Source organism: Tupaia chinensis, unplaced genomic scaffold, assembly GCF_000334495.1.
Source record: "Tupaia chinensis unplaced genomic scaffold, TupChi_1.0 Scaffold149964_2, whole genome shotgun sequence".
Classification (NCBI taxonomy): Eukaryota; Metazoa; Chordata; class Mammalia; order Scandentia; family Tupaiidae; genus Tupaia; species Tupaia belangeri.
In genome coordinates this window covers 1,853,344-1,865,527 of record NW_006209806.1, presented here as the reverse complement: position 1 = coordinate 1,865,527, position 12,184 = coordinate 1,853,344, and the positions used below count along the sequence as shown (strand labels likewise).

The following is a 12,184-nucleotide window of genomic DNA, read 5'->3' as shown; positions in this document are numbered from 1 at the left end:
CTGGGGCCACGGGAGCGGGGCCGCAGTGACTCAGGGCTCAGAACTGGGTCCCTCTGCTGCGGTCCCCAGCCGGGTCGGCCTGACACACCAGGCACCCGAGGCGTGTGCAGGAGGCGCTGGGGAAGGGACGGCGGCGCTCCCCCACCCCGTGGAGGGCACACCGCTTTCTTCCGCAAACCCCTCAGAGCGTATGCTCTATCATGAATTAAAAATGAAAGGAAAAGTGGGCCAGGAGGCGGCAGAGTGGTTAAGGCGGGTTACGTGGACTCCACGGCCAACTGTGGCTTGAGTCCCAGACCCAGCGGCTTGAAAATCACACGGGCGCGCGTGTGTGCGTGCACAAAATCCCAGAAGGAGAATGGAGGAGAGGGGATTGTGGCATGGCCACCCCCGGGCGTGATTTCTCACTCTCCCTCTCCGTCTCTATCAAGCACACACTCCTTATAGCCAAAAACCTAAAAAATAAAAGAAAGCAAGAAAGAAAGAGGAACAGAAAAAGCCAGGGCTGGCCCCGCAGCGTGGCAGTTGAGAAAGCCTGTTCCTACACGTGTGCAGCTTGAGTCCCGGCCCCTGGCAGCTGGAAACCCACACACGGCACATTTCCGGGCCCAGCAGGGTGGAGAACTGGAGGAGGCTGTGGTGGGAGCATCCAGCGAGGGGACCCTTTCTCCCTCTCCCTCTCTTTGTCTCTCTGTCTCTTTCTGGTGAGGACGTGCACTCTCTGACAAAAAAACCCAAGAGCAGGGGACCAGCAAGGGGCGTGGGGGTTACGGTGCTGGGCATATGGCCGACCACGCTTCAAGCCCTGGACCTGGTGGCTGGCTTTCTCACTTTCTCCCCTCCGCTCTCTGGTCAAATTAAAATGAATGAATGAATGAATGAATGAATGATTATTTTTAAAAAGCCAAGAACGGGGCCCGGCAGGGGGTATGGTGGTTAAAGGCACTGGATTCCCATAGGTTGAACGCAGTTTGAGTTCCAGACCTGGCAGCTTGCTTTCTCACTCTCTCTCTGTCTCTTGCTCTGTCCCTCTCTGGTCCAATTAAGTAAATAAAGTTAAATAGAATAATTCTTTCAAGGAAGAAAGATGTAAAGGCCAGCCTGTTAATGGCTGAGAGAGCTGAGGTCCCGAGTCGTGCTGTGGCCAGGGCCTCCCGGACCCAAGAACCAGCGCGCGCTCAGCCAGTGTTTGACCTTTATTGGAGGTGTGGGGAGGGGGGCCCGCCCTGCACCCGGTCCCTGTTGGTGAACCCCGTCAGGGTTTAAGGCTCCAAGCAGCATGTGAGAGGAGGGTGCCTGGCCCCCCGTGCCCGGCAGGGGGCGCGGCCGCCTAGGTGAGGCTGGTGGGGCCCCTGCCCCGCTTCTGCGGGCAGCGCACGGAGCTGGGCACCTGGAGGCCGGTGGTCACCTGGAAGCTGCCGCACCACACCTGGCGGGAGGAGGGGAGGTTGGGGCTGAGCCGGCGATGCCTTCCCCGGAGCCCACCGGCGCCCACCGGCCCGCGGCTCACCGTGAAGGCGGGCAGCAGCGGCTGCGTGAACTTGGCCTTGAAGGTGTGCAGCAGCTGTTTGGTCCGGGCGTTGTAGAAGGACAGGAGGCCTGGCACGGAGGGGCAGGGGACCGGTCAGCGCTGGGGAGGGCCCAGGGGAGGGGGCGCGGCTCGGCCCGGCGGCGCGGCGGGTCACCTTGGTGGAAGTCGCAGTGCACACCCAGGCAGTCGGGCGCGGGCGCGTCCAGCACCTTGACCTTGTTGGCGTGCTTGGCCGTGAAGCTGACCTGCAGCCAGTTGTTGAGGTGCAGGCACCAGGACGCCGCCGTCTTGCCCAGCGGCTCGAAGCGGCCCAGGCTGCGGTAGGCCACGCCCACGCCGAAGGCCTTGCTGTCGGGGTCGTAGCGCACCTCCCAGTAATGCTCGCCCGCGTCGATCAGCGTGTCCCCTGCGGGCGGGCAGCGTGAGCGCCGTCCCCTCTGGAGATCCCAGCCACTGCACCCCAAACCTAGCTAGTCCCCAAACCCTGGTCCTCCGCGATCCGTTACCCCGTGCGTCCAGCTACTCCCCTCATCCGGGCGTCCCCAAGGCCCAGCCACGCAGACTGGGGTGCCCCGCCCAGCTGCTGCCCAGCCACTCCCAAGCCCAGAGCCTCTCCTTAACTGCACAGCTGGGGCTCCCCCAAAATCACCCCCCATCTTCTCACCTCCCAGTGCCCTTCCCAGCAAGGGAGCCCCCACCCCATCAGGGTCCTGCCCCGCCTCTCCCCATCCTCACCCAGCACCGTGTACGACTCAGCCGTGAAGCGGTCGCGTCCTCCACGGCCTGAGGGCATCCTCTTGGGAGACGGAGTACCCCTGTGGGTGGCAGAGGGGCGTGGCTCAGTGCAGCCCTCATCTCCCCCCCAGAGGGGCTTCTCCAGTCCTCCCGAGCCACCGTGAACATTTGCTCAGCCCCTGACAGCGCCTGCCTCTCTAAACACCGGGTCTTCCCTCTCGTGTCAGAACATTCAGTGCCTTACCTCACCTGGAAGACTCCTATTCAACTATCAAAACCCTATCCAAAAATCTCCTTGCCCCTCACTCACCCTCGAGACTCCTCTAGCCCCAGGGCCCTCCCTCCACCCCAGCCCTGGCCACGCTGGGCTCTGGGCGTCCATGTCCAGCTCGATCTGCTCCACCAGAGACTAAGGGAGGGGAGGGGGCAGGCTACCTGGCCGGGGAGTTGACGGGAGACGCCGTCCGCCCCTTGCCATCTTTCTCGCGAGCCTTGATATCCTGCACCTTCCCGCCCATAGCGTCCCACTCCACGGAGAGATCGTCCACCCGCAGGTTCTGGTGGGATGTGGACGCATCCAGGTGGAACATGAACGCTGGGGCCAGGCAGACAGGGAGTCACAGAGATGGGGAGACCCAGAGAGACACAGAGAGAGTCACAGAGACAGACAGTGACCAAGACAGACCCAGACAGAGACGGAGCAGAGAGACGAGGAGACCGAGCCTGAGAGAAACTGCCAAAGGTTCTAAGAGACACAGAGAGAAAGAGAGACAGAGGCAGAGAGACACCCACGAGGAAAGGACGGGGAGCAGGGAGCATGGAGCCAGAGGCGTGAAGGCCGGGGTTGCTGCCTACGTCTATCCTAGGTCTGGAGGCATCCTCAGGCCTGCTGGGCTGCCCTGCACTTGCGGTGGGGATTAGCCCCAGGAAAGGGGCTGGCCTACAGCAGGGACTTAGGCTAGACCACAGGGAACTTCCTGGCGGGACGTGCCACCATGTTACTGAGGAAGCTGGGGACCCGCCTTATGACTGATACTCTGTCCCAGCGCTACAGAGGATTTATCTATGTGTGGAAAAGAGAAAGAAAGAGTAAAAACCATCCAGGTAGAATGGAGGAAAACGAAGGATGAAAGCAGATTGTTCCTGACGCTGAGTTCAGGATGCCACTGGGAACTGAGCCCTGAGCTCCCCAGCAGGCAGGGCAACAAACACCACAGATCGCTGAGTAAAGGGTTCTCGTGATGCATTGATCCCGAGGGCACCGGGAGGAAGGGGTCATGGACTCAGGGGCGGGGCAGGGTGGTGGCCAGTCACCTGACGTCTCTAGGGTCACCGGCTCAGAGAACTCGCCTGCAACCGCCTTGTTACAGGCCTTCACACGGAAGTTCATGTACTTCATGTCGAACTTGAGACCTAGGAGGCAACATTATGTATTTTCTGAGACTCTGAGCAACAGCTTAGTCATAGCCTATGCGTCCCACAAGAATCCCACTGCCCCCCATCCTCAGGAGCACCCTAGAAATGGCACCTTATCACTGAGCGGCCAACCTAAACCTCATCCACCTCGGGGCTATGGAGTTCTTGACTCCGCCTCCAACTCACACTGGCCAATCAGGATGATTTATGATAATACAGTCACAGTGGTTGGCTCAGGGACAAAGCACTGACCCAACGTTGGCCAATCAGAATGGGCCCTGGGACTGTGGTACTACAGCAAGCCACCCCTCTTTTCCCTAGGCTGGCCAGCTAGGAGGTAGGTTGCCTGAGAAAACCCGCCAGTACATTTGGCAAGCCTCCTTGACAACGCACCCCACAGTCAACAACGGTGGGGACAAAGGGGACAGGGCCACCTGCTGCAACCCCTGCATGGAGCCATACGCGGTTACTTAAAGAGCCTCCCTATGGCCCAGCCATGGGGCTGTGCTGCTCAGGTGCTGAGCCCCACGGGCCAGGATCACGTGGGAGGCTGGTGTTCAGTTCCTGGTGCAGTCCAAAGGCTGAGTGTAGTGGCATGTGCCTGAAATCTCAGCGACTTGGGGAGCCTGAGACAAGAGGATTGTGACATAGCAAAAATCCTGGCTTTAAAAGGGGGGGGGGCAGGCCAGCAGGTGGCATGGTGGTTAAGGGGCTGGACACTCCCGTATGGCGGACCACAGTTCGAGTCCTGGGCCTGATGGCTTGCTTTCTCGCTTTCCCTCTCTTCTTTCCCTGTCTCTCTCTGGTCAAATTAAAAACAAAACAAAACGAGGAGCCAGCAGATGGCGTAGCGGTTATATCGCTGGACTCCCACATGGCACAATGTGGTTTGAGTCCTGGACCTGGCGGCTTAAAACTCATGCCAGGCATGTGTGTGTGCATGCCCAAGATCCCAGAGAAAATGGAGAAGGGATTGTGGTGTGGCCATCCTCCCGGGGGGAGGGTGATTTCTCACTTTCCCTCTCGCTGTCTCTGTCTCTCTCTCCTTCCCATCTAATACACATGCCCTAAGGCAAAAACCTCTAAAAAATAAAATAAAATAGGGACCAGCAGATGGCCTAATGGCTATATCACTGGACTCCCAGGTAGTCGACTGCAGTTTGAGTCCTGGACGGGGTGACTTAAACTCACATCGGGCGTGTGTGAGTGTGTGCCCAAGATCCCTGTAGCAAAAACCACCACTTCAAACAAACAAACAAACAAAAAAACTCTCCAAAAAAATAAATAAAAAGGTGGGGGACCAGCAGATGGTATAATTGTTATGTCACTGGACTCCCACATAGTCGACCATGGTTTGAGTTCCAGAACCGGTAGCTGGAAATTCACGCTGGGCATGTGTACATAAGTACCCAAAATCTCAGAGGAGAAGGGAGGGGAAGGGATTGTGGCATGGTCATCCCCCTCTAGGGGAGTGATTTTTCGCTTTCTGTCTCTGTCTCTGTGTCTCTGGCGAGTGTACACACCCTATAGCAAAAATTTCCCTCTCTAAAAAAAGAAAATATATTGAATTTTAATTATCATCATCATTATTATTATTGTTTAATTTGCTATAGGGCAGATGCGCTCACCAGAGAGAGACAGAGAGAGGGAGACAGCCATGTGGGAATCCAGCACCATAACCACCGTACCACCGGCTGGCCCGGCAACTTCCCGGTTCCGACGGTGAACTATATAAAGCTACCAGCACTGGGGGAAGTTGAGTGAAGGCGACCTGGATCCTCACTCCTTTTCGTGTGTGTACAACTTCCTGTGAATCCGTAATTATTTCAAAATAAAAAGTAACAACAAATATATTAGTATATATATTTACATGGGTGTGTTTGTGTTGGTCTTCATGCCAAGAATAAAGCAACAGCTCCTCAGCCCTCTGGCTGGGTGCCTGCCTCCCCTGTAATTAGCAGGCTCATTATTAACCACGAGTGCTAATTACAGATAACCAGCCAGGAGCCAGCCAGTGGATCTGATGTCACCACTGAGCACAGCTCCCCGAGGGCTTCCTGGGGTTCAGGACCGCTTTTCTTTTTTCTTTTTTAAAGAGGCTTTTTGCTGTAGGGTGCATGCAGTCAGCAGAGAGAGAGAGACAAAAACTGAGAGATCTGTCCCCAGGAAGACAGCCACGCCACAAGCCGTCTTCCACGTGCCCAGTAAGAGTTTCAAGCCACTAGGTCTGGGACTCAAACCATGTGGGAGTGCAGGCACCTGCTGGTCCCCCCCAAATGGCCTTCTTAAAAAATCTATTGTGATTGGCCGTGCGGGAGTCCAGGGCCTTAACCACCATGCCACCTGCTGGTCCTCCCCAGAATGGCACTTTAAACTCACTAGGAATCCTGGAGTTTTCCTCCAGACCTCCCTCGCCATCTGGGTGGCTTCCCCAGAAATTCCCCGATGGCTGGAGGGTACATCCAGGGAGCCATAGCCCTCTTCTTTTTATCTTTTAGAGAGATTTCTTTTGCTATAGGGCACACGTGTTTGCCAGGGAGACAGAAAGTGAGAAGTCACCCGCCCCCACAGGGGTTTGGCCACGCCACAGTCCCTTCTCCTCCATTGTCCTCTTGGGATCTTGGGCACACATGCACATGTGCCCAGCTTGAGGTTTAAGCTACCGGGTCCGGGACTTGAACCGTGGTAGTCTACATGGGAGTCCAGCGACGTAATCATTACGCCACCTGCTGGTCCCCAGAGCGCCATCTCTGGGGGGGGGCAGGCCAGCAGGTGGCATGGTGGTTAAGGGGCTGGACACTCCCGTATGGCGGACCACAGTTCGAGTCCTGGGCCTGATGGCTTGCTTTCTCGCTTTCCCTCTCTTCTTTCCCTGTCTCTCTCTGGTCAAATTAAAAACAAAACAAAACGAGGAGCCAGCAGATGGCGTAGCGGTTATATCGCTGGACTCCCACATGGCACAATGTGGTTTGAGTCCTGGACCTGGCGGCTTAAAACTCATGCCAGGCATGTGTGTGTGCATGCCCAAGATCCCAGAGAAAATGGAGAAGGGATTGTGGTGTGGCCATCCTCCCGGGGGGAGGGTGATTTCTCACTTTCCCTCTCGCTGTCTCTGTCTCTCTCTCCTTCCCATCTAATACACATGCCCTAAGGCAAAAACCTCTAAAAAATAAAATAAAATAGGGACCAGCAGATGGCCTAATGGCTATATCACTGGACTCCCAGGTAGTCGACTGCAGTTTGAGTCCTGGACGGGGTGACTTAAACTCACATCGGGCGTGTGTGAGTGTGTGCCCAAGATCCCTGTAGCAAAAACCACCACTTCAAACAAACAAACAAACAAAAAAACTCTCCAAAAAAATAAATAAAAAGGTGGGGGACCAGCAGATGGTATAATTGTTATGTCACTGGACTCCCACATAGTCGACCATGGTTTGAGTTCCAGAACCGGTAGCTGGAAATTCACGCTGGGCATGTGTACATAAGTACCCAAAATCTCAGAGGAGAAGGGAGGGGAAGGGATTGTGGCATGGTCATCCCCCTCTAGGGGAGTGATTTTTCGCTTTCTGTCTCTGTCTCTGTGTCTCTGGCGAGTGTACACACCCTATAGCAAAAATTTCCCTCTCTAAAAAAAGAAAATATATTGAATTTTAATTATCATCATCATTATTATTATTGTTTAATTTGCTATAGGGCAGATGCGCTCACCAGAGAGAGACAGAGAGAGGGAGACAGCCATGTGGGAATCCAGCACCATAACCACCGTACCACCGGCTGGCCCGGCAACTTCCCGGTTCCGACGGTGAACTATATAAAGCTACCAGCACTGGGGGAAGTTGAGTGAAGGCGACCTGGATCCTCACTCCTTTTCGTGTGTGTACAACTTCCTGTGAATCCGTAATTATTTCAAAATAAAAAGTAACAACAAATATATTAGTATATATATTTACATGGGTGTGTTTGTGTTGGTCTTCATGCCAAGAATAAAGCAACAGCTCCTCAGCCCTCTGGCTGGGTGCCTGCCTCCCCTGTAATTAGCAGGCTCATTATTAACCACGAGTGCTAATTACAGATAACCAGCCAGGAGCCAGCCAGTGGATCTGATGTCACCACTGAGCACAGCTCCCCGAGGGCTTCCTGGGGTTCAGGACCGCTTTTCTTTTTTCTTTTTTAAAGAGGCTTTTTGCTGTAGGGTGCATGCAGTCAGCAGAGAGAGAGAGACAAAAACTGAGAGATCTGTCCCCAGGAAGACAGCCACGCCACAAGCCGTCTTCCACGTGCCCAGTAAGAGTTTCAAGCCACTAGGTCTGGGACTCAAACCATGTGGGAGTGCAGGCACCTGCTGGTCCCCCCCAAATGGCCTTCTTAAAAAATCTATTGTGATTGGCCGTGCGGGAGTCCAGGGCCTTAACCACCATGCCACCTGCTGGTCCTCCCCAGAATGGCACTTTAAACTCACTAGGAATCCTGGAGTTTTCCTCCAGACCTCCCTCGCCATCTGGGTGGCTTCCCCAGAAATTCCCCGATGGCTGGAGGGTACATCCAGGGAGCCATAGCCCTCTTCTTTTTATCTTTTAGAGAGATTTCTTTTGCTATAGGGCACACGTGTTTGCCAGGGAGACAGAAAGTGAGAAGTCACCCGCCCCCACAGGGGTTTGGCCACGCCACAGTCCCTTCTCCTCCATTGTCCTCTTGGGATCTTGGGCACACATGCACATGTGCCCAGCTTGAGGTTTAAGCTACCGGGTCCGGGACTTGAACCGTGGTAGTCTACATGGGAGTCCAGCGACGTAATCATTACGCCACCTGCTGGTCCCCAGAGCGCCATCTCTAAGGCGCTGAGATTGCCGTCTTTACCGGTGCCGGTGAGCTGTAGGCGTGCAGCGAATAGGATGAATGGTGAGGGTGAACGGCGCTGGGAGAGGGGAGGTGAGGACGGAAGGCCCGGGTGCGGCGGGTCCTGTGTCTCAGAGCCCAAAGGCATGCCCGTTACACGTGGGCGAACGACGCCCAGCGCCTAGAAAGGGCCACCCGGGCCGCGCTGCCGTCAGTACGGGTTCCCTTATTATTACTCCGCACCCCCAGGAGGCGGCGGTGCACACTGGGCGCCCTGGGAGGCCAGGCCGGCTTACCCGTCAGGGTGTACTCCATGCGCCGGACGCCCTCTATCACCATCCAGGGCTGGTCCTCCTTGAGGCGCGGCGGGCCCTCGAAGTTGGTCCTCCGGTACTCTAGCACGTAGTGGTCGATCTTGCTGTCCTCGTCCGGCATGCGCCACACCAGGGTCACACAGTTATCTGCCACCACGGACTCAGCCAGGTCGATCACAGGGGCGCTAGGCACTGCCCAGGACAGAGGGAGAGGTCAGGGCCCTGGGCCTGCAGGACGGATCTGGCTGGCGCTGCACCCACGTGGTAGACAGCAGGGGTGTGGCTTCCTCTGATCATGCCCCTTGTGGGTGTGGCCTAATGTACTACCCCTGGGGTGGGGCCTCTTCGAGGTTCTGGGACCCCCCCCAAAGGGGGACCTCCTGGGGTGCCTCAAGAGTGGGAGTCAGGGCAGATCCTTCTTGGGATTCAACCAGTAAAGGGCAGAGTCACTTAGGATCCCATTGCACAAAGGCAAAACTTGCAGAATTCTCTAATTGGGGGGTGTGGTGCAGCTTGCCTGGAGTTCTACACCTGCAGGTAGAGGTTTTTGTGACCCCACTACCTGGTGGGAGGGGCCGCCTGTGGCTCCGCCCCTCAAGGACTTGGGGGTCAAGTGTCTCCAGTCAGAGGTGGGAATCACTGTGGCTCCACCCCAATGAGGCGGGGCATCTAGAGGCCCCACCCAGGGGCGGGCCTGCCTGGGTTTCGGACAGTCGGATTGGTCAGCCGGTCCTAGGTTCTTTCCCAGGGTTTCTGACCGGAATGGAGATCCCGGCCCGGTAGCCTGCCCGTTATGGACTCACCGGGCAGGAACTTGAGTGCCTGTAGCATCTGCCGCTCCTGGGCGAAGTCCACCATCAGGTGACTCATGTTGTCGCTCACCTTGGCTTTCAGTGACAGCCGGAAGGCAGGCGCCATCGTCACGCTGCAGGGGTGCAAGGGCAGGGACAGGGATGCCTGCTGCAGGAGTCTCGGCACCCGGGTCCGTGGGTCTGCTCTATGTGGGGAGGGACCACGCTCCCACGTCCCCACCCTCTCCCCAGGGCTAGGGCATGGGGTGGAGGAACAGACCGGGTCTTACCCATCTTTGATTTGCCTGGCAGCCTAAAGAGGGGACAGAGCACAAGTCAGAGACGCACCCTGACGGAGCAGGGAGCCCCGCGGACAGGAGGCTGGGCACTGCCCAGCGCGTGGCAGCCCCGGCCCGGGGCAAACCGTGCTGGGTGTTCTTGTTTGTTTTTTAGAGAGCTTTGCTATGGGGCATGTGCACTCACTGGAGAGACAGAGACAGACAGTGAGAAATCACTCCCTGGGGGGATGACCACACTACAATCCCTTCTCCATTCCCGTCTGGGGATCGGGGCATGCACGCATATATGCCCAGTGTGAGTTTGAAGTCGCTGGGTCTCGGACTCCAATCACAGTGGGCCACGTGGGAGTCCAGTGCTTTAACCTCTGTGCCACCTGCTGGCCCTGGGAACCATGAATTTTTAAATATTTTATTTTTTGCCAGAGGGTGCATGCACTCAATGGAGTGAGACGCAGAACTAGGAAAACAGAACCCCCCCCCGGGGGGATGGTCACACTGCAGAGCCATGTTCTCCACGTCTCCCTCCTTTTGGAGGGATCTTGGGCACACACGCACACGAGCCTGGCGTAAGTTTAAGCCCCTGGGTCTGGGACTCGAACCACAGTCGGCTACATGGGAGTCCAGCGACATAGCCATTGCGCCAACTGCTGGTTACAATAAGTCATTTTTTTTTAACAAAAGTACTCGTCGATGTGCGAAACCAGTTTACCTGGGCGCCCTGTATTTTTGCTGGCCACCCTGCTTGTATGGCAGCAGAGGGGCCTGCCTACCTGCGAGAAGTCCTCGCTGTCAGTGGCCTGCAGGGTCTGATTGGCTGTCTCCAGAAGCTCCTCAGAGCTCTCCAGGGCCCGAGTGCAGGCAGCCAGCTGGTTCTGTGGGGAGGGTGGCACCAATTGGCACAGTGCCAGGCACCAAAGACAACTCGCTCCACTACTCTCAGGGCTACGTGGGAGAGAGTCTGGGGCCGGGTTCCTGGCCACCCATCAGAAGTCACCCTTAAAATCTGACGTGCCCAGTCCACACCTGAGCCCCTGGGAACGGGAATCCCAGACGTGAGAACGTCTCCCAGGAGGCCTGGCTACAGCCCCAGAGACCCCAGCAGGAGGGGACACAGACCGATCTGGGGCACCCATGGGAGGAGCTGAGTGCACACGGGGGATGAGCTGAGCCAGATGTGGGGCGTGGAGATGGGGTATTAAGCCAGCAGGTGGAGGGGGTACTGATGGGCGCCGGCAGGCGTGGGGGCGGGGAGAGGCCGAGGCGTGAGACCCGGGAGCACGGAGAGTAGAGGAAGAGGCAGCTGGGCCGGGTGAGGTCTGCGGCCGGCTTCCCGCCCAGCCTTGCACCTGCAGCTCGTAGGTCCGGCTGGCCCGGTCCTGCTTGATCTTCATGAGCATCCCCTCCTTCAGCTCCTCCAGGAGGGAGAAGAGGGACTGGAACTCCGCCTCCAGGTCCTCCTGCACCCTAGCTGAGTTCGCCTGGGTCGGGACGTGTGCAGATGGGGAAACTGAGGCTGCACGCGGCCAGTTGCCCCGCCCCCGGCCCGGCCCCACGCTCACCTCCACGTTGAGCAGCATCTATTTGAGGGAGTAGATGAAGCTCTGGATCTCCTCGTTCTTCATGGCCAGGGTGGTGATGATCTTCCGCAGAGCCTCCTGCACACACGTGCGCACGCGCACACACGCACGCACCAGGTAAGCCTCTGGGTCGGCCTGAGCCCCCACCCAGGCTCCCCGCTCTCTCCTCCAGGGATCAGGGGAGGATGTGGGGGGCGAAGCTCCCGCCCAGCAGCCGGGCGCCATGGCGGCCCATTTCACAGGCGAGGAAACTGAGGCTCAGGACAGCCCCTCGGCGCTGCTCCAGGGCTGCCTGAGGCGAAGCCTTCAACAGCCCCTACGCCCAAAGGTGGGGCCCGCGCTGGGGACGGGGAGCCTGGGGGAGAGACCCCAGGGTGAAGGATGCCCGCGGGGGAGGAGGGAGCCTGGGATAAAGGCCCCCCTGTTTCCAGGGCGAGCCAGGCAGGGACCTACCCGAGGCCGGGCCTGCCTGGGGAAGGGGCGAGGTAGGCCAAAGGGTCACCTGGACAAAGGTCAGCGGAGCCCGTGGGTGGGAAGGGGACCCCGGGGCGCTGTGGGCGGGTCCTGCGCGGGCCTCTGGCTCCCAGGGCCCTTGTTCCGGGAGCGCAGGGTCTGCGGGGTGGGCACTGCGGAGCCGGCGGGGCCACCTCCCAGGGCGTGGGGGGGGGGGTCAGGGCTGGGGCCG

The 12,184-nt window shown here is 57.8% G+C and overlaps 2 protein-coding genes across 2 annotated transcripts in view; one reads left to right on the top strand and one right to left on the bottom strand.

The window, feature by feature from the left end:
• Positions 1–1,330: 1,330 nt before the first annotated feature.
• FSD1 (fibronectin type III and SPRY domain containing 1) lies at positions 1,331–12,125 on the bottom strand. The gene is made up of 12 exons (XM_027769606.1): positions 11,482–12,125; positions 11,269–11,400; positions 10,693–10,794; positions 9,914–9,936; positions 9,636–9,757; positions 8,815–9,024; positions 3,581–3,679; positions 2,702–2,861; positions 2,267–2,346; positions 1,686–1,937; positions 1,511–1,599; positions 1,331–1,429 (listed from the first exon to the last, which is right to left on the bottom strand). Exons 1-12 carry the CDS (start codon positions 11,497–11,499, stop codon positions 1,331–1,333), a joined length of 1,386 nt encoding a protein of 461 aa, XP_027625407.1. The 5' UTR covers positions 11,500–12,125.
• TMIGD2 (transmembrane and immunoglobulin domain containing 2) overlaps positions 11,723–12,184 on the top strand; it is a 9,483-nt gene continuing 9,021 nt past the window's right edge. The window contains exon 1 of the mRNA XM_027769605.1: positions 11,723–11,873. Coding sequence (XP_027625406.1) covers positions 11,723–11,873 — 151 coding nt within the window. The remainder of the gene's footprint in view (positions 11,874–12,184) is intronic.

Bases quoted from the DNA above. Each gene is read 5' to 3' on its own strand.
- FSD1 (XM_027769606.1), bottom strand. The intron at 2,862-3,580 runs GTGACTGGCCAC...GCCTGGCCCCAG, and splicing joins GGTGACCCTAGAGACGTCAG to CGTTCATGTTCCACCTGGAT. The intron at 1,600-1,685 runs GTGACCCGCCGC...CCTCCGTGCCAG, and splicing joins GCACTGCGACTTCCACCAAG to GCCTCCTGTCCTTCTACAAC.